This window comes from Lepisma saccharinum, chromosome 3 (genome assembly GCF_977018435.1).
Source record: "Lepisma saccharinum chromosome 3, izLepSacc3.1, whole genome shotgun sequence".
NCBI lineage: Eukaryota > Metazoa > Arthropoda > Insecta > Zygentoma > Lepismatidae > Lepisma > Lepisma saccharinum.
Window position 1 is genome coordinate 117,508,437 of NC_139231.1, and position 23,166 is coordinate 117,531,602.

Genomic DNA, 23,166 nt, shown 5'->3' on the forward strand with positions numbered 1-23,166 from the left:
ATTTCCGTAAGTACTTTCTTCTGTAAAAAGTAAGAAATCCGTCTCCACTATACGGAACTGTTACCGTAGAAAGATGATTTAGGCTATATTTTTTTAAAGTAAAGTATTGCATTACTATTTTTAGAGAAAATTTCCCAACTCTCAGGCATGGATCCATGCAGAAGGTGATTGCCACTCATAACTGCCATGTTTTTTTGAATATATTGTTAAGCCTAATATTTTTGAAGATTCAAATGTTCTGTCACCAAGTTTAACAAGCTCAAGAATACATATTTCACTAACCTGTCATTACTCACAGGTGAGAGCTATGATTACTTTCATTTTCAAATGCTTGAAATCAGAGGTGCAACCACAAATTTTTGTCTGGGGGTGGGCAAGGACCAGGATAAACATACCAATAATAATAGTAATAAAATATGTTCGTTATTAATATTAGTAGTAGTAGTAGTATCAAAGGCATTGTTATCCTCGTAAATTGCGCAAAAAAGGGGCAGAAGTTGGTTCTAAAGCATTTATGTTGGAACAAACTATTTGAAATATATTTTTGAAAGACAGAAAATGTTTGATTTTGCATAAAATTTGAAAGGGGAGCAACCGCCCCTCTGTGCCCTCTGCAGGTGCCCTTGGTTGTCAATGTTGGCCCCCTCCCCCATAATTGATTTCCTTCCAAGGCTGGGGGAGATGCCTCCTGGTGGTTGCGCCACAGCTTGGAATTCAAGCTTTGTGGAAGTGTGAGAGCAAAAATCTTGTCTACCTTCCTTTCCGAATATTCCTTTTCAATAAAATACCACAATCCAAAATATGAGTCACCACTAACCCTCTGTTTCAGTTGTGTCGGAGGTGCAAGAAGAAAGAAGCACAGTGCTCACCTGCGAGCAACGGTATTTTCGCCTGGTAATGAGTTACAATAAATTTTATTTGCTTCTTAAAGAAAATAAGTGAAGCTTTACAATGTGTATTATTCATAAACAAAATACACATATATTGCATAAAATTCCTGATCTGAATAAAATTTAGCAAAGAAAATCATTAGAAATATGAAAATACATAGGTGAGTGCTCACCTGCAAGTAATGGCGTGACAGATCAGACAGCGAGTAGCGCTGAGTTAAGTTCTATTAAAGTCCATGCTAGACTGATCGGAATAGGACCTACAGTTTAAATGGGGATTAAACCCAAGGCCCAAGGTATCTGACTGATATGCCCCCCCCCCCCCCAAACTGTAACTTCTGTGTCCACCACCATATGATCTTCTCTGTAAAATTCTTTAGATTCAACTGGCCAAAGGCATTTAATTGGCTTGCAATGTTTTTCATTGAATTTGTTAGTTTTCCAGGCTGATTCGAGCTAGTAATATGATGGTACATGAACAGCAATAAATGTTTGTAATCTTGGTACTATTCAAATTTAAAACAGCATGTATTATTATTAGTGCTTATCTCAGGAAGCTCAATAATTTACCATATAATTGCTGAACTGTTTAAAAGGGGAAAAAAAGTTTCAAGACACCTAATCACCATTATGAAAAATACAAAGGGGGAACAGCACAAAATTGAGTGTTATCCCATGCAAATAGATATCATGAATTAAAAACATTAAAAATAAAAATCGAAAATATCTGGCTAATTTATTGTCTTATTTGATTCTTGATTAGATGAACATCAAATCTGGACATATTTTCAGACTACTTCTTGATAAAATAATAAAACTGTATGATGCATACTACTCAATCTACAGTTCCATATAACTGAATGCATTAGCTTGTACTAGTTCACTGTAACATCCACATATTATAGACATGTAGGCTATCAAGAAAACTAAATTACAAAATTATTAATAATAAGAAGCAGCAGCATTAAATATCTGTAAGCATGAAAGTAGTTAAAATTCTTATGTAGGATATCATGTAGTCTATGTGCATAATTTTAACAAAAAATACGGACTAAATATGTGAAGTGATTTACATGGTGTCTCTTTTGAGAAGGTAAAACTACATGTGGAAATTATCTTTAGGTATAGTTCCAAATGAATAAGGTTCTTTTTTTTTAAATTTCTCTCAAGCCGACCGTATCATAGTAATAACATTTGAAAATTAATTATCATAACTATTATTTGTTTGCTAGTAGTTCATAACAATCCAAGTCGTCATACCGAGCGCCAATTGATCAAGTGTTCACATTCAGATTTCCATTACAAAACTTTAGTATTTGAGATGTAGTAAAGGCATGAATTTATTCGCTATTACTTTCATTTATCACATGCAATCTATATCCTATTCTTTGAGATCTCTCGGTAGAAAGACGCGAGAACAAACTATGGACGTAATTGTGTCAATGCGATAGGCAGACGCTTGTCCGTCGTAAAGTTGAATAACATTAGGAAGGTCGAAAGCTGACCCTAATGTTGACATCTTACACACAATATCTACATATGTAACTAAAAAAAATATTGTACCTCACGTGCTAAATCTCTTAATAGCATTATCAAAACATCTGTTCTACTTGCAGTTTTACAATTCGTCAATTAACCCAATGTGCTTTGTTTGAGTGTCATGTAATTAACTTATTAGAAATCCATAAATTGCTCTATTTGAATGGTATGTTCACAGCTGGGTCAAAAAGATATACCTCACTGATGAATTTTCAATACACCTCACAAGTACTAAGCGTTGCACAAACACGTAACGTGTGACAGTTTGTTTTATTCCTTACCTTATTTTCCGTTCCTTTTTCTTTTATACATAAGAGAAAGCCAAATTCGGCACATATGATAATACTGAAAAGTTCATGATATTCACAAATAACTTGTTTGATACGAAAATAAAACTATTCACGAAATTAGTTCATACACACGATTTCGCACACGTCCCCACTTCATACAACCAACCAACGTCAACGAGACTTCCAACTCGACTGACATCAAGGCCATCTGGCGGGGAACTTTGAGTTCGTTCGACACAAAAACAACCGAAGACCGCTCTGGGGATTCGCTTCGATCAAAGACCGAAGTCCACATACAGCCACGATTTGTCGTGTAGTCACATTTGAAATCAGTTGGACAATATGTTTACATGCGTAATTTGTACGTCAAAAAGCTAAATGTTGGTATCACTAGCGTACGGAGGACTTTTTTCCCCCAGAGTTATGTTCCGTACTAGGGGAGGCGCAATACACTAAATTATTTCGTAATTATCAAAGATAAAAGTGGTAATCGGAGTAATTTTGAGAGCCTAGTTTGCATTTACCACTTTTGTTTTGCTGTTTTGATTTGATTTTCTTTTCTCAAAATTTCGGGAGGGGCTGCAATGATGGGCGTCCGGAAGGGGGGGGCCGTGGCCCCTCCCTGGAAAATGGAAGTGAACCAAAAATTATGTATTTCACACATATAATTTTATTTTAGCCACAATAATATGTGTTAATTATTGCATGAATACCATAAATTCAAATTTAAGCTATTTTTTTTTAGGGAAGAATACTATTTTGGGGGAAAATGTGCCTTGTTTGCCCCCACCTGGAAAAAAATACCTTCCATGCTCCTCCCTGGAGAAATCCTGTGGACGTCCATAGCTGCAATCCTATCAACACCCCCCTTCCCCTAAAGCACGGCCTGCGCTAGTGACTGATGATCACACCATACTAAAATCACAAGGGTAACCGAATGATTATAAAAAAAATAAGAGGAATTCTGAAGTTCGCCAGGGATTTACAATAATAACTGTTTCAGTCTCTGCACATTCCTGTCTATACTTCTAATAACCTTGCATTGTTGGCCCATAGCCAGTGGTAGGCTATGGAACAATTTCAATCCGCGGGCAATACATATAAATGGCTTGCAGGACATTCACAAAACAAACCTTGGTACTACTCATACAATCTTCCAAGATCAGTTATTACTTTTATAATACGTCTACATACAGGTCATGTTCGCACTAACGATCATTTAGCACAATTACATATTACAACAAAACTAGCATGCACATGTGGAGAAATTAATCAAAATGTCACACATCTCTTTCTACAATGTCCTAATTTCGACAGGGAACACGATAAATTATATAATGGTTTGCATCGCCATGGAGTTCCATTCCCTACATCTCTAATTGCCCTGCTCACGGATCCTATTCCTCCCACTATATGGCTTCTTTATGGATATGCAAGAAAATGTAATTTGACGATCTAACAAACAGTATATATATATATATATATATGTTTTTTTTTTATTCTTGTGAAAAATAAGTGCATAGTGAACTAAATACATATTGCAAAAAACTTAGAAAAATGACTAAAATCGACTAACAGTTGATAGGGTCATAAAAAAAAAGGCTAGGGGGCTCAGGCCCAGGATGCCATTTAAAAAAATCTTGGACAACAAAGTGCGAATGTGGGACAGAGACATGTACACTTGGCAGAGGTAAGGAGAGAAAGAAAACATACAAGGTGTTACTTGACCTTTGATATCTCAATATTGTAAATTGAAAAAGAAATTGCAAAAATAGTTAATTTTAATAAGGTAATTGATAATTTTGCTTCATTGAAAGAAAGATAAGTTAAATTCTATTATTTTCTTTTTGTGATATCAGTTGGATTACATAAATATTTTGTAAATTTTACTTGTGTATAATACACACTTTACAACGATGTTATTTTTTTCAAGCAGAGTTGAATAATTTTAAATTACATTTTTTCTACTGAGAACATATTGCACACTGTTTTATTTTAATTATTATTATCATCCTTTTTTGTTCATTTACTTGTAAGCTTATATTCTGGAAACACAATGCTGGAATTTTCTGTTTGCCAAAGTGGTAGCAATAGAATGCTTTGAAAGATGTTCTTCAGACACTAAGACATATCTATCAGAAATACAAACTATGAATCTTTAAATATAACATATATTTTTGAAATTATATTTTCTTTGTTTCCTAATTTCAAAATCTGAAGGATGTAAATATCACAAACCATGGCATCAGAAAAAAACATTAAAGGATGCACATAAAATGTCAGTGGTTTACTAGGTAGTGTGTGTGTGGGGGGGGTCTGTCTAGGGCAGCAAAATATCTAGCTAAGCGGCCAGGACATCATTCTGAAGCTATAAATTGTGACTACATAAATGTAAATTTTTATTATTATTGCCTAGATCAAACTTGAATGTTTAGATTGGCGGAGGAGATGCAACTTACCTCTTAATTGTAATGCACTACTCAAGTTTATACAGGTTTCAATTTATACAAATATATCCCTTTCACAGCTTTTCAGATCAACAAATAAATCTGACCCCCACGACTGCATTTTTTACCTCATATTGCTATTCTGTACTTTTGACTAATTGCAATGATAGATAGCATTTTGTAGGTTTGGTGCATATTACTCACAATTCCAGAATATAAAAGGATGTTAAAAAATTAACGTTAAACCTGTACTTACGTATGCGAGTATGTTGTTCTTTAGAACTACGTTTCAGACATTAACTATGGTGGGGATATATCATCTTAAATGTATCCACACCAACTCTTGTCCACAATCCTTTTATTACATTTTGACGTGGTACTATGCTAAGTACCTAGTTTTTCATATGAACCTAGTTAATCTCCGAAGCGTAGTTATAAAGAAAGACAAATAGGAACAACATACTCGCACACGTACAGTTTTTAACGTCCTTTTATATTCTGCAATGACAGAATCAATGGTGATTTGATTAAATTGAAGAGACTTTCACAAAGATGAGGACTTTGGGCCTGGAACTTATGGCAGCAAGATTGTGAGCAGTGCCATGATTTGTGGAATAGTGTCTAGCAGTGATAGATCACTCAATCTTACAGCTTGCCTAAGTTTTACATTGCAATATTTATTATCTTACTGAAGTCGCAATTCATGCAAGACATCCATTTTTGCATTCCTTTTCACCTCAGTATGACTAGGCAGACTGAAAATAGCTCCCCTAAATGCCTTCTCAACTGCTCGGCCAGAGAATGCAAGAAGATTTTTGTTTCAAGTCCCCCCCCCCCTACCCAACATCTCCCTATCTCCTTCAGCCAATCAAAAGATGCAATGGGTCATATCACCTAAGGAACTTGAAGAAAATATTTCTGAACAGCTAAGAATATATTTTTTCAGTGTATTTGTTTTAATAAGCTAATCTCATCTTCAAGTGTAGATGCTAATCACTACAGTTGGATAAGCATACAATCAGAAATGTGTGCATGAGAGTTGTAATAAGGCGAGATGAATATTATTTTAGAAATTACAAAAATCTTGTCATCAGTTCTCCCACTATGCTACATTTTATGTCATTGCACACTTTTCCAGCATTTTAACCCTTCAGGACTCAGGTGGGGTGTGAAACACCCAAAGGGTTTTATTTTTCTTTGCTGCTGATAAAGTGTGTGTGTGTTTCATTTGTTGATCACTGTATGATGTGAGAAAGCTGTACCTTCAAGTTGAGTTGCAAGAAAGAGATCCTGGCCATAACCATCAGCCAGTTGTCTATTAGCATTAATCTGTGTTGTATTAAACTGTGCTTGGGGTGTGACACACCACACCAGAGTAATCCCGTAACTACAAAAATATTTTAGTGGTAAGTTAGAGAAAAATTATTATAGTTTGTAAGTGTTCTAATTTGTATTACACTTGTGTTTCATATCCCATATGTTAAAGATTAGTACCTAATAAAACTTGCTTTTCAATTGATGTCGTATGAAACTGCACAAGAGTCAATCCAGCCAACGATCCAAGAAGTAGATGATGATCAAGAGCAAGTTGGCTGTTGCCACAGTGCACCATGATGCAGAAATTGATACCAGCATAGGATAATTACAAAAATCAGAAATTACTACACAAGCTCATTGTAGGCTTCTAAATATGATGTCTCTAGAAACAGTAGGCCTTGTCCACTGGTGGTGTTTTTTTTTTTTTTGTTTTTTTTATGAAAGTTATTCCAAATACAACATGGTAATGCAAGCATTCCTGCAATATCTTGGCCCAGAACTTGTAAAGCCATTCACAGAGGAAAGGAAAAACAAGAATTGTCTGTAGAGAACCATCAAATAGGTCTCAACCTCTACCAAAATGAGCTAAACAACAAAGATGTAGTATGTGCCCAGTCTCTGAGGACAGAAAGTCCAAAATTGATTGCAAAATGTTCTAGGGGATTCTGTACATGGAGCACCTCATTCCATTTTGTAGAAACTATGCAGGTGAAAGTGAGTCCAATTAATGATGCCACTATCTAATCAAAGGGACTATGTACATTTCTTAACTCGATATTTCATGTATCCCTGATGTGTATGCTTCAGAATGTTTTATAATTCTCTTGGTTATATAGTGTTATTATTTGTCATATGAAGAAAGACAAGATGACTTTCTTCATTTAAACGTTTTTCGCATGTTATGGAACAAATTTTTTTTTTACTCTAACATGCAGAGACACGTTTCTTCTTCTTACAAAATGTACCAAATGGAATGTAATGTGCACCTAAATAAATGTATTACATAAACAAATAGTTATATGTTGACAATATTCATATTCAGATACATAATGGGATGTGTCACACCCCACCTGAGTCCTTACGTAAATTTATGAAACCTGAGACCTCGAGGGTTAAATTTATTTGCAAAAATAGAAATGATGAATATATTCATGAAAAAATAAGTGAGAGACAGTTGTATAATACAATATCTTGCATGTACATAATAAATTAAATTGAGGTTTTACCAAATTATCACTTCCAATGAAGTCAGCCCTTGGTTCAATACAGCAGTGGAAGAAGCTCCAAAATTTTCATGTTGCAGGGTGGCCACTCTAGGACCATGATAAAATTCAAGTATAATTCCCAGTTTTCAAGGTGAACTTCCCAAACATTTAAGGCTACAAGAAGCGGTTTTCTCTATTTCAGCCTTTTTTTTCCATTACCACCTCTCACCCCCCCAAAAAAAAAAACAAATACAGTATATTAACAATATAAACGGTCTTGTGATTGCAATGTATCTGAAAAATTCTTATTCAATTCAAATATATATATATATATATATATATACAAATAATGAAGGAGCCACCACACCACAGAAGAGCACCAGTCCTCGGACAAAAGATCCCCCCAGCATACTGACATTCCTCACCCCCAACCACCCACTGACTGCACCTCCATCTTGAACCTTTCCAACCACAACCTCAAAACCACCGAAATTGACGTACTTTCCAAAGGTCTTACCTTCTCCCCAGCCTCCACCCCTAACAATTTCCGGCTATTATTTGACATACAAACTTTCGCCCGCAGACTTAGGTGGACATACTTTTGGGCCAAGAATCCCCCCTCCAAAGCTAATCCTTCTGACATACATCCCAGTCTCCTCCAACTCTGCCCCCCTTCCCCCCATGATCCCCCCTCCCTTCCCAACAACCACCCCCTCGAAAGATACATCACCTCTGTTGTCAACAATGTTTCCGACAGTACATACCTCCAAAACCCCCCTTCCCACCACAAGCTAACCCCAGCCCAGCACCAAGCCCTCCGGTCCCTCCGCAACAACCCAGACATCAAAATCCTCCCCGCTGATAAAGGGTCCACCACAGTACTCATGAACTCCTCTGACTACGTGGCGGAAGCCTCCCGTCAACTCTCTGATTCATCGACCTACAAGCCCACCACGGTTGATTCATCTACCACACACCTAGACAAAATTCGGGATTTTGTCCTCTCCCGAGGACCCCCTGAAGGCCTATCCAATTCCACCACCTCCTCACTCATACCTGACAACCCCCGCACCCCCACTTTCTACCTCCTCCCGAAAATTCACAAACCTAACAACCCCGGGAGACCCATTGTGTCCAGCTACAATTCACCCACTGAACGCATTTCAGCCTTTCTAGACTCTCACCTCCAACCCCTCGTCCAAGCCCTGCCCTCCTACCTCCGTGACACCAACCACTTCCTCAACATCATCCAAAACTTACCATCCCTACCACCCAACACCATCCTCACAACAGTTGATGTCACATCCCTTTACACAAATATTCCCCATACCCATGACCTCCGTGCCGCGGAATCATTCCTTAACAGCCGACCCAAACCCCACAATCCCAGCACTCACTTCCTGATACAACTAGCTAACCTTGTACTTACCTGCAACAACTTCTGCTTCGGTGACCAACATTACCTGCAGATACGTGGCACAGCTATGGGTACCTGCATTGCCCCCTCTTATGCCAACCTGTTCATGGGCAGGCTGGAACAGGAATTCCTTGACTCCCAGCAACTGAAACCACTCCTCTGGCTAAGATTCATTGATGACATTTTTCTCCTCTGGACACATGGCGAACCCTCCCTCACAACATTCCTAAACCGACTAAATGAGTTCACCACCCTCAAATTCACCTGGTTCCACTCCAAAGACCAAGTGACCTTCCTCGATGTGGACATCCACATTGCGGGAGACCACTTGGAAACATCCATACATATCAAACCAACCAACCACCTCCAGTATCTCCACTACTCCAGCTCACACCCCTACCACACCAATAAAGCCATCCCATTTTCCCTTGCCCTCAGAGGCCAGCGCCTCAACTCATCCCCCTCATCCCGCCAAAATTACAACCTACGTCTGCACCAAGCCCTAACCAACTGTGGCTACCCCTCCACCCTCATCAACAAACAAATCACTAGAGCTAACTCCCACAACCGCACCAAACAACCCAAAACCAACCCTCCAACTCTGATCACCCAATACCACCCTCACATTACGAAAATCAGACATACCCTCCACTCCCTCCTCCCCATCCTGCACAGTGATCCCGAGACCAGAGACATCTTTCGGGAAAAACCTAGGGTCGTCTTCCGTCGCCCCCCCAACCTCCAAAACATCTTGGTCCGAAACACCCCCACCCCTTCTGCACCCCTTCCCCCAGCCCACAGGTGCAACAAACCCAGATGCAAGACCTGCCCCATACTCATCACCTCCCCCACCCTCCTGATCCCTACAGCGGCAGGTGAGTTCACCCTTCACCCTAAGGGCACCTGCCACTCATCCAACCTAATTTACACCCTCATCTGTCAAATCTGCGGCAACTTCTACCTAGGCGAAACCTCCACCCCCTTGAATCTAAGGATTAATAATCACCCTTCCTCCACCCAAAACTCCAATTTCACAGTTGCCATCCACACCAACAGCCATAACATCACCTTCAATAACTGCTTTCCTGTTGCCATCATCCACCTTTTACCCCCCCGCTCTGACACATCTTTCCGCAGGCGATGGGAAAGGGCCTATATAGCAGGCATGCACGCCACTATACCCCCCGGACTCAACCTAGCCAACCAGTAACTCTTTCCTCTCCTCCCCGAAACTACCCACCAACCTTACAGTAAACACTGGCTAAAGTATTTCGTGTTTCCTTTCAACTGTTTCTGGCAACACTGACCGTAGAGACGCTACCCTGGACACACTCCCCCAACCAGATCACCTTCCTGGATGTGGACGTGCACATCGAGGGAGGACACCTGACTACCTCCATCCACATAAAACCCACCAACCAAATGCAATACCTACACTTCTCCAGCTCCCACCCGTTCCACACCAAAAAAGCAATTCCATTATCTCTGGCCCTCAGGGGACAGCGCCTGAACACTTCACCCACCTCCCGCCAGAATTATAACCTCCGCCTACACCAGGCCCTGGTTAACCGTGGATATCCTCCATCCTGGTCACCAAGCAAATATCACGAGCTGCCTCACATACCACTACCACCAAGAAACCTATTTCCCGACAAACCCAGGGTGGTTTTCAAACGCCCCCCTAACCTCCAAAACATCCTGGTCCACAACACTCCTTCACCACACATCCAACACCCCCCTGCCCATAAATGCAACCGACCCAGGTGCAAGACCTGTCCCATCCTCATCACTTCTCACACCCTCCAGGTGCACACGGCCACTGGCAAATTTACCCTCCATCCCAAAGGGACCTGCCATGCCTCAAACCTTATCTACATCCTCACCTGCAACATCTGTGATGATTTTTACCTGGGGGAAACATCAACGGCCCTCAACCTCCGCATCAATAACCACCGCTCCTCCACCCACAACCTGGACTTCACTGTCGCCATCCACACCAACCACCACAACATCAGTTTCAACGACTGCTTCCGGGTAGCGATCATCCACCTCCTACCCCAACCAGCCAACACCTCTGTTCGCAAAAGATGGGAGAGGGCCTATATATCGGCCATGAGTGCAACCACTCCACCTGGCCTGAACAAGGCCACCCATTAATGCCCAACCCTCACCCACCCTCCCAACTCATCCTACACACTCACAGTTTACGACGAGCCTGGTGACGAAACAGTGTTTTTTTCGTTCTACGCACCGCTTCTTCTTCAATGGGGACCTGGCAACTCTGCAGGACCCCAACTTCCGGTTCCGTCTTCTGTTTCTTCTCACACCGATGATGCTATAAATTAGCGAAAATTTTGAATTTTCCTACTGTCCGGTGAGTGTTTCCTTTTACCTTATTTGATTTTTATATATATATATATATTCATTCATTCATTCATTGTTTTCTGCCTAATTGGCAGGTTTTTCACTGCAATCTCCAGCTTTCCCTGTTCTCTGCCTTACGCTTCGTAATAGCATACGACCCAGTTAATTTAATATCATCCATAAGCTGATATCTCTTTCTTCCACGGACTTTTCTTCCTTCAACCATTCCCTCCAAGGCATCTCTTAGCAGGCAGTTTCTTCTTAGACAGTGCCCTAACCAGTTTCTTTTCCTCTTCTTGATGGTCTCCAGTATAGATCTTTTATCACCAACTCTTTTCAGTACGGCTTCGTTTCTTACTTTGTCCGTCCATTTTACACGCTCCATTTTTCGCCATGTCCACATTTCAAAAGCTTCGAGTCGTTTCTCTTCATTTCTTCTCAACGTCCAGGTATCTGCACCATAGAATCCAGCAAGTGGATATGAGCAATATATATATATATATATATATATATATATATATATATATATATATATATATATATATATATATATATAAATCAAAGGGCTAAGTAAAAATCAAATAAGGTAAAAGGAAACACTCACCGGACAGTAGGAAAATTCAAAATTTTCGCTGATTTATAGCATCATCGGTGTGAGAAGAAACAGAAGACGGAACCGGAAGTTGGGGTCCTGCAGAGTTGCCAGGTCCCCTTTGAAGAAGAAGCGGTGCGTAGAACGAAAAAAACACTGTTTCGTCACCAGGCTCGTCGTCTCCCAATCCTCCACAGTGATCCCGAAACCAAAAACATATTTCCCGACAAACCCAGGGTGGTTTTCAAACGCCCCCCTAACCTCCAAAACATCCTGGTCCACAACACTCCTTCACCACACATCCAACACCCCCCTGCCCATAAATGCAACCGACCCAGGTGCAAGACCTGTCCCATCCTCATCACTTCTCACACCCTCCAGGTGCACACGGCCACTGGCAAATTTACCCTCCATCCCAAAGGGACCTGCCATGCCTCAAACCTTATCTACATCCTCACCTGCAACATCTGTGGTGATTTTTACCTGGGGGAAACATCAACGGCCCTCAACCTCCGCATCAATAACCACCGCTCCTCCACCCACAACCTGGACTTCACTGTCGCCGTCCACACCAACCACCACAACATCAGTTTCAACGACTGCTTCCGGGTAGCGATCATCCACCTCCTACCCCAACCAGCCAACACCTCTGTTCGCAAAAGATGGGAGAGGGCCTATATATCGGCCATGAGTGCAACCACTCCACCTGGCCTGAACAAGGCCACCCATTAATGCCCAACCCTCACCCACCCTCCCAACTCATCCTACACACTCACAGTTTACGACGAGCCTGGTGACGAAACAGTGTTTTTTTCGTTCTACGCACCGCTTCTTCTTCAATGGGGACCTGGCAACTCTGCAGGACCCCAACTTCCGGTTCCGTCTTCTGTTTCTTCTCACACCGATGATGCTATAAATTAGCGAAAATTTTGAATTTTCCTACTGTCCGGTGAGTGTTTCCTTTTACCTTATTTGATTTTTACTTAGCCCTTTTGGCCCTCCTTGCTTTTATCCATATATATATATATATATATATATATATATATATATATATAAAATAATTAATTTAAGGTGTGGAGTTTACATTTGCCATTTCACATACTCAGACTCGAAATGCATCTACAAACACAAGCCACAAATATTACAGGAGATACTAATTTACAAAAATGTCAATTGTATAAGAATTTCCAACTCAAATTTACCTAATCAAGTTCAACATATCTTATCTTGCAATAATCTTTCGTCTGTCAGATAGATTATTGTTCTGCAAAGGACACTAACGAAGCAAACCGATTGAGAGAATTCAGTTTTATTTTCCATGCAGTTTTCCTTTCTTTCCCTTCCTCGATAAAAATAAAAGCTAAATTGTCAAAAATTTATCTCAGGGCATTTATAAATAAAGTAAACTCATTCTGATTTGCATTAATAAAAGTTGCAATTTTTCACGTCCATGGAGAAAAATCCACACATAATTCCCGGTGAGAGCCACCCTGTGTTAATTCTGCACAGTGAAGATAATTTGGGAGCAATAATAGCAAACTGTGTCTGAAAAGCCAGAAAGCAGCAAAAGCATTGACCATGCGAATACTTGGCAGCATGGGCATCCAGAAGGAAAGGGGGCTACAGTCCCCCCCCCCTCCCGGAAAATGAGTTAACCTCAAATCATATGTTTCACACATATATCATTGCAGCCACAATAATATATGTTAATTATTTCATAAACATGATAACTTCAAATTGAAACAATGCTTTTTGAGGGGACAACACTATTATCTGGGAAAACATGCCTTGTTTGCCGGACCTCCTGGAAAAAAACACCTTGCTTGCTCCTCCCTGCAAAGGTCTTTGCACTTCACGGAATTTACTTTTAATTTCTTAGTTACATAAACAACACTGCAACCTAAGTATTTATGAGTGGGAGGGGGTGCCCAATGCTTCGAATTACTGATCACGAAGGTTATAAATGAAATTATGATTTGTGTGGGTACATAAACACACACATTTTTTAAAAAAATAATCGACTAGCCAACATGAACTGCTACCCAAAGTGAGATCCCTCATGTCCCTGATTGTGAGTTGGCCACTCAGTGTAACTTGGCTACCAAGGCAGCTTATTCGTTATATCTGATATATATTCCATTATCACATGTTCGAACAAGTGTTCTCAGGTTACCAGCCAGGTTAAGTCGATGTTGGCTTCCAACGCTTCGAGTGCATACATTACTCTCATCATCACGGAATGATGATCGACTTAACCTTGGTGGTAACCCGAGAACACTTGTTCGAATCTCGTTGCCAGGAAAGCTACAATTCCTATTATCACATGTTGTCCACTTCATTAACAAGAAAATAAAACAAATCCACAACATGTATTAAATTCTCAGATATTTTCAACATTATCTGATGCTATCATCACAAGGAATAGATATACAGGCAAGGCCCAATATTTACAAAGTACAGAGTTCACCAATATTTCTTTAAATTTTATTTTGTGTGTCCCGTCATTTTCGGATTTATCAATTTTTTATAATTCTTGTAATGTCCTTTACAGTTAATTTATCACTTAATATTTAAAAGTAAAATGCGCAATAATATATGTGTGGACATTGTACAAGTTGGAAATTTTAGAACAAAAATTACTTATAAAGGTGAGAAAAATACTTACTTTTTTTGCACATTCATTTATTATCTAGATTAACTTTGATGGATATGTGAGGATGACAGGAGCTACTGCAATTAATAAAATCAGGGAAATCTATCTAGATATGCAGAAAAAGTAAATATCCCCCTGCTCACTAAACATATATTACAAACAGTGTCAGTTACTTGCACTTGTAATGTGTTCCTTTCATGCTTTAGCTGATTAGTGTATTATGTGCTGTTTTACTGAACAACATGTACAGGTGATGAAATTTGTATTTGAATATTTGTTATTTTAAATAACTTATCTGCCACTTTTGGCTAATTTCAATGATGAGAATGAGTGACGATTAGATGAAATTGATAAAGGGATATTCACAATGAACACCTATGACTGGGTCAGGACTCAAACCTGGGAAATTTAGTGGTGAGATCAAAAGGTGACCAATTAACATGCCATGCTGGCATGATGAAATTTAAACAAAACAAATACCATAGACATTGATTAGCCGTAATATCTATCATTATTGTACATTTATTCATAAAAATGGGAATTAAAAATGCTTCAAAAAGTAATAAACTCACTGGACAGTTCATATTTATTACAAATAAGTAATAATAATTAACATAAATAAAATGTATTACATTTTCATTTACTTACATATACATGTGTACATATATACACACATATAAAACACCTTTAAATTATTTCTAAACAATACAAATAATTATCTCGACAGCCAATGACTATCTGATTATTGCACACAACTGGTGATGAGAACACTTCAGTAGGGAGAGAGTAGTAATGATTCAATTTACCTGTTGTAAGGTCCATCAGGTAAACTGAACCCTTAACGGAGGCAGCAATTACCCAGTAGGAGTGGTTTCTGCCACCGTCCTTCCCACGCTTCTGATCCCCAACTTGAGTCGAACCCATTGAGTAAAAATTATCACTAGAAAACACTTTGGAATTTGTGCTTTGGAAGTCACTTAATTGGTAATCTGACTGGATGTTTTCACTTGTGCCTGCTTGCGCCGCTTCCGTGAGATCGCTGCTTGCATTCTTGGTCCCTTGGCCCACTGGGAAAATGAAGGGGGTTGCGTACACAGGGGAATCAACTTTCAACTTCCACATTAAATCGCCATTTTCTCTCAAGCAATAAATGTTGCTGTCGTGACAACCAAACACAATCAGGCTATCCCCTTGCTCATCGGCATGGTGAACACAGAATGAAGAGAACACACTACCTCCAGCTTGGAAATTCCACAACTATGGGAGAAAGAAAATACAAATTGCTGATTTATTTACAAATATAGCACAAGCACTTACAGTGAAACCTCGATTTTACGTTTTTTAGGGAACCAAGCTAAAAAAACATAAAATGTGGGAAAATATAAAATAGAGGACATTTCTATAACATTTAACTATGTTGGGACCATCAAGATTGAATGTATTATATAATGCAGGAAAATATAAAACTTGGGAAAGTAAAATTGAAATTCCACTGTACAACTCTCTTATGAGTTTATATAATTATTTGAGTTAACGTAAACATAATGAAACACTTCTGAAGAATTTAAGACATCGAAAATGTTGAAAAATTGTTAAAAAAGAGAAAGCACAATCATAAAGGCAGTCCTAAAAAATATGTATATGTGTACCCATAGAATTAATGCCTTGTCAGTAAAGTGTTAGAAACATGATCCTACTTTCTCTTTTTTAACCTTGGTCGTCCCAGAAAAAGGAACTAGAAACAGAAACAAAATGTTGGAAAGAAGACATGAAACTCAACCACTTGTTACTACTCCCCTTTTCTCTTTTTTGATGTGTTTTATTTAAACAGGTCTTCTTTAGCATAATTTTTCTGACAGTTTTTGGCACAATATGGTGAGGATGAGTGATCATTAGGTGACAAAACCCTCCCAGGGAACACCCATGCTTAGGATGGGGCTCAAACCAAGGCATTTTGGTAGTGAAGATCAAGAGCTGAGCATTAAACATGTTTGTCCACCATGTCAGCAATAACTACATTTAAAGATTAAAAAATTAAAATTGATACCAATGTTCTCAAAAGTTTAATAAACACTGTTGAATATTATAAAATAATACAGTAAATGTTACTATTAAAGTAATTTCTATTATTGTAACATGCATGGACACATACACAAACAAATCTTTACATGGCTAGTCCTTCTACACTAATATCACCAGTCTTGTGTCCTCTTCCAGCTTTCTTCCCATCCCCTAAATCCTGTAGCCCACTCTTTTTTGTCTTCCCTGTCCATCTACTGTTTCATTTTTAAATGGTGATACCCTAAATTGAGTTTTGAAAAAAGAAAAGCAAAATACTTTTGCAAGCATTTCACAAGTAAAGCTAAAATTCCAAAGTTGAAAATAATGTTTGCTACTTTCATTGTAATGGTTTGTGTGATTCTTATTTTATACTACTTTCCTGCTACTTTTGGTTAATCACGTCTATAAGGAAGAATGATAACAACATTGATGAAGGGTCACTAAAAAAAATAACACTTGAGCCTAGGCTAAAACTCAAAACTCTTCAGCGTATAATAGTTGTACACATGAGTTCAATGTGCTTGGCCATAATTAGATTGAAAGTTAGTGAAGTGAAGTTGAGAAGTAATGAAAACCGTCACCAGTTGTATTAGTATAGTAAAATATCAATTAGAATTTACAAAAACCCACTGATACTTTTCTGGAGTTTGGGTATATCTCGAGTTCTGCAAAAATATTTTGTGACACTTTCATCGAGTCTAATTGTCCTGAAAATTGTGCACAATTCTAAGCTTTCACAGCAGTGTGTGAAAAGTGGCTTTTGTGATTAAATGACTGCTACTTAAATATTCCACAGTAATTCTTGAATATTTTTAAAAATGGTATATTGATGCATATAATTGCAGTGGAGCACTTACATATTAGTATTAATCTAGATTGTGAACATTTTTTTCTTGCTCCAATTTGAAAGCATTAGTATTGGTATTAGTGGAATCAGTAAGAGTATTCGTTACTGGTATTAGTTGCAACTTAAAAGCGGTAAAATTTGATAATGTTATGCCCTAATGGGACTATGAGGATTGTATTATAATGCAGGGAAATGTAAAATCTTGAAATGTATAAACCAGGGTTCCATTGTATTATTATTGCTTAACATTGCTCCTGAAACGTCACAACAAAAAAAAAAAACTGTGTTTTTATGCTCGTAACAACCATAGACTACAAGGGAAATAATAACAAATAATATTTTCTAATAAGACAACCAAACCAGAAAAATATGTAATAAGGCTCACCAGTTCTCCCAAGCCTGAAATGTATGAAATCAGTCCATCAACAGAACTAAAAACAACACCATTTCCAACCACAGCTGGCGACGAAAATACTGGTTTCTCCAACTGAAACTTCCACAGAAGTCTTCCGTCATGTTGTGCCAGTGCTACACAAGTACCATCCAGAGATGCAGCATATATTGCACTTTGAGTAACACAGGGGGATGAGAATACACTACCTGCACCTGGTCTGCTTTTCCATACAAGAGCTCCTTGCTGAAACAAGAAAATAAATACTGGTAAATATAAACAAATTATGCGCTTATCAATAAAAACAATTGCATGTTATGTATTAGAAATTATGAAGTTGTAGCTATTACCATTAATGTTCACAAGAATTTCATTATTAACACAAAAAATACAAATGAACAGAACATATCTTCAATATGAAACTGTGCTCTGTGGGCAGTATGTTGCAATATTGTATCATATTAACAGTAATAAATCAACAAATATAATTTGACGTGAAATTATTGCTTCTCACATGTCAACTTACTAATCACTGTAAGAACAGTAAAAAGCAATTAACATTTTTCAATAATATGATCAAGATAATTTTCTTTATGATTTATTGATATTGTGTGATTATATACAAGCAAGAAAATTACAGTAAATGATTGTAAATTAAAGAACTGTTGCAAATACTAGGCTTCAAATCACACGCTTTGTTCGTGAATGTAATTTTTCTTTTTGAAAAAAGATATAGTTACTTACTTCTGAATCTACCTTTCACAGAAAAAATACAACAAATATTTATTTTCAAACTTCCTATTCATCATCACTAAAAGAAAAGTAAAGGCTTGAACACACTGTATTGGTAGGAACATGAATACATATTGTGTATAATTTTACCATGAAAATCTTGTTGTTGTTGTTGTTTAGCGTCACTGCAATAATTATGATGGAATTTCTCTACTCTCAACAACATAAAAATATTATCTAACATTCTTTTAGCAAGACTAACCCCATATGCTAATGAAATTATAGGTGATTATCAATGTGAATTTAAACGTAACAGATCAACAACAGATCAAATTTTTCACATCAGACAGACACTTAAGAAAAAGGGGGAATATAATCCAAATGTCCATCAGCTATTCATTGATTTTAAAAAAGCATATGATTCAGTCAAAAGAGAGAAATTATATAATATATTAGTAGCGTTTGGAATATCTAAGAAGCTTGTTAGTACGATAAAAGTATGCACCAGTGAAACAAAGTAAAATTCGTTTTGTGTATTAATGTGTCTCAAAATTTACAATTCATGATCGGTTAAAACAAGGAGATGCATTATCTCCATTGCTCTTTAATTTTGCCTTAGAATATGCTCTTAGGAAGGTAAAAGAAACTAATGAAGGACTAAAATTAAATGGTGTGACTCAGTTGTTAGCATATGCAGATGATGTAGACTTACTGTGGGATGGTGTAAATACAATTAAGAATAATTCTAAAATTGAAAGCAGCTAAAGAGATAGATTTGGAAGTTAGCAAAGAGAAAACGAAATATATGCTTACAGGCCGAAACCAAGTGTTACGTAATCAAAATCTAATTATTGATAACAACTCGTTTGAACCAGTTTCCAAATTCAAGTACTTAGGAGTAATACTAACAAATGAAAATGATATTAAAAGAGAAAATAAAAAGCAGGCTTAATTCAGGAAATGCATATTAATTTTCTCTCCATAAACTTAATAATATCTAAGAAACTAAAAGTTAAAATACACAAAACAGTAACTTTGCCTGTTAGGCAAGTCAATACGGGGGTCCAATAAGGAAAAAAAATATGGAAAGCTGGAACAAATTTTATTATTTTTCTAAAAGGGTTCTTAACAACATTAATTTTGCATCCCTGTACCACCCCGAATTTGGCCACCATCTTTAACAAATGGCACCCAAAATCAGTTTTTTCAAATATCTCGCTCGAGTTGAGTTGGTGTTTTAAGTCCACTTTATGCACAGTAAGTATAATCGGGACTGGACCTACAGTTTAAAGTGGGATCCGAACCACTTGTGCCTCCACCGGGTATCGAACCTGGGACCCCTTGATTACAAGGCAGCGACGCTACCACTGCGCCATCGGGGAGGCCCAAAATATCTTGCTTGAAAAGCACTTTACAGCAAAAGAGGTTGTGATAAAAAATAATATACATAAAATTCTCTGCATCTTTCTTTTAGGATGCTTCGTTTGGGTGTTAGATGAGCGAGAAAGTTTAGGTTTCCTGCACCGTTTTGCAAGCGAGGAACTCACGGAAGCACATGTTACATGATGTTATGCAGTATATCTATTCTATAAAACTGGACTTATTACATTTGTTCTTTTTTTAAGAATGTCATTTATGGTTCAATTGTTTTTATCATTGCATGCAGGACTTTATAGAAAATAGTTTAGTGTGTAAAAAGGTAAAAAAAAAAGATAAAGTGCTTCCTTGTGCTTTGCACCATGCCAGTTTAGTGTGTGCGGGAGATAATATGTTTGGTTGGAAAGTCAAGGCCTCTCCAAAGGAACAAGTTGACTTTGTCCAAAAGGGCTATTTAACAATAAAACGCCCATCTAATCGAGGAGTCACAGGTTCAATACTCGGTGGAGGCACATTTGGTGGTTTGGAGTCCATTTTGAACTGTGGGTCCAGTCTCGATTAGCCTACTCGTGTGTAAAGTAGACTTAAGACAATAACTCAAACCCCAATAACACGATCACAAAAGTTTTGGTCTCTGATCTGCTCAGATATGACGACTGAGCCGTGATGTGCCCCATGAAGAGTTGTGGGGGACGCCAGAGAAGTGACTGACTCAATGCTAAACAAGTGGATTTTTGGCATGCCTACTAGTTCACAGATAAAATAGATGAGTTGCATGTTGATGTATGAAAGTCTCTTATATCAAGGGATAAGCAAAGACTTCCAGTTATTTTGTCAGTGATTCTCTCTCACCCACCATTCCCTGGTTTTGATGGTATAAGGTCAATAATTACAGGATTAACAGGAAACAAGAAAACCAATCCTTCAGCTGCTCATGATGTTAGAATGTCTTCAATGTTGAGTATTTGGCAAATGTCAAGTGTGAACGAAATAAGAGAGATAATCACTGGGTCACTTCTGAAGTGAAAATCAGAGATGCATTGTATCCAGTTGATCCAGAGTTTTTATTTAAAATAATATTTTACTAAAAAATTACAAGACCTATTCAGAGTACAAACTGTTCTACACCCGTTGTAGCTGATGAGGTAGGGATGTGGAAAACCAAAAAGCCTTCTCCTTATGATCCTCTTTCAACCACTCTCTCAAAGTTTCACAGATGGTATCAACAGACAAGGAAGCTGCACCACCAGTTTCTTCGAATTATATTCTGTGAACGCCTTCAAGGTTCCACAAGGGGCCTTGTAGCTGTAGAAAATTGGGCTATTGTTCATTGATCTGTGACCATTGCAAAGATTTACCTGTTCAAAACCCAGTGGTCAGAAGTAGCGAGCTACTTGTAGCGTCGCTACTGTAGCTAGCTACAAAATTTGTAGCTGTAGCAGTAGCGATGCTACATTTTGAAAATTGTAGTTGTAGCGGTAGCGAAGCTACAAAATTCCTGTAGTTGTAGCGGTAGCGAAGCTACAAAATTCCTGTAGTTGTAGCGAAAATTTCGCTACAGCTACATTTTTTCTCGGCATTTTGAGGTGAATTTTGAACGTGGCAACAGCGTCAGAAAAAATCGACAATAACCCTTAATTTTGCAGGAGGTTCATAAAGACAGTCTATTACATGAAGATACACATTATCTAGATTGTAGATTATAGATATCTGCGTAATTTATTAATTAGTATCTGAAGAATTCAGGTATCCAGATAACTGACATATATGAATATATTCCTGCTAACAGCTACTTTTTTTTTAGCTGCATCGCTATTTTGCCTTGTTTGCTGCACCACTGAAAAAAATTCCTCGTTTGCATCACCCCCGGAACAAATCCTGTGGATATTCATGGTGTAAGAGACACCAAAATGTCATTAATTGCTGTGTAAGACACAACTTGCAGTGCAAAAACGAGGAATGGAATATCCACTGCACTGACAAGGGAATAGTGTCAGCAATAAATGGCTCGGTACGACAATTTTCTTTAGTTAATATACATAGTTTTCAAATGTATGTATTTCTCCTACTTTTGCGTTACTTTTCTGTAACTTTTGCTAATCATGACATCATCATCATCATCCTTCGCTGTTTCCTGCCTCTGGCTGGGTCGGCATAGAAGTCAAGCCTCTCCATTTTTTCCTGGTCTTTCACAACTCCTCTCTTTCCAAGGTGTTCCAATCTTGTCTCCTAACACACTCCACTATCTGGTCTTTCCACCTACATCTTGGTCTCCCCCTTGGCCTTATTCCCACTCCTTGTGCATTGTAAGCTCTTACTGGCAGTCTTTCTGCATCCATCCTCTTCATGTGTCCTGACCATCTCATCTGTGCCTGATCTATTCTGTCCTGAAGCTTCACTACACCCACTGTCTGTCGGATCTCCTCATTTCTTATTCTATCCCATCTGGTCTTCCTCAAAAGACTTCTTAGAAATTCCTGCATCTTTTCTTTGTCTCTCTATGTCATTGTCCAAGTCTCTGCTCCATACGTAATTATTGGCACATAGTATGTTACATATTACCTTCTTGCATTTCATAGGTACATCCCTATTCCATATTATTCTTCGAATGCTTTGATATAGTCCACCACCATTCATTTGTCCTCTTCTGTTTACCTCCTCATCTATTCTTCCACTTCTCTCAATCATGACAATGAGGATGAATGGTTTATTTAATTATTCTCTTATCTATAGTCACTTTCTGCCACTTTTGGCTAATTGTGAGAATGAGGATGAATGATGAGCAGTGTGGGGAATGGAGGAGCAGGAGGATCCCATCCTCCCAACTTGACGTCTTTCCTAGTTTTTGTTTTGAGTCCATTTTAAGCATAGATAATCTGAGACTGGATCCTAACCACTATGTGCCTCTGCTGGGTATCGAACCTGGGGCCCTTTTGTAGTCAAAGGGCTCCATGTACTTTTCATTCAAATTGCTGACTTCATATCAGTCTATAAAAAATGAAATATTTATTCTCAAGTAAAATATGTTGATGTGAACATAAATA

General features: G+C 38.2%; 2 protein-coding genes across 7 annotated transcripts in view; both read right to left on the reverse strand.

The window, feature by feature from the left end:
• The window catches only part of LOC145985346 (phospholipid-transporting ATPase VD), a 203,236-nt gene extending 200,335 nt beyond the window's left edge, over positions 1-2,901 (reverse strand). For all 4 annotated transcript variants that reach the window (XM_083119250.1, XM_083119251.1, XM_083119249.1 and 1 more), the window contains exon 1: positions 2,711-2,901. The gene's annotated coding sequence lies outside the window, so the exon portion shown is untranslated. The remainder of the gene's footprint in view (positions 1-2,710) is intronic.
• A 12,387-nt stretch (positions 2,902-15,288) lies between these two features.
• The window catches only part of Aasdh (Aminoadipate-semialdehyde dehydrogenase), a 35,395-nt gene continuing 27,517 nt past the window's right edge, over positions 15,289-23,166 (reverse strand). For all 3 annotated transcript variants that reach the window (XM_083119253.1, XM_083119254.1, XM_083119252.1), the window contains exons 9-10: positions 18,008-18,259; positions 15,289-15,971 (exon numbers count right to left, since the gene is read on the reverse strand). In XM_083119253.1, the coding sequence (XP_082975379.1) occupies positions 15,402-15,971; positions 18,008-18,259 (822 nt within the window). In that variant the 3' untranslated portion in view covers positions 15,289-15,401. The remainder of the gene's footprint in view (positions 15,972-18,007; positions 18,260-23,166) is intronic.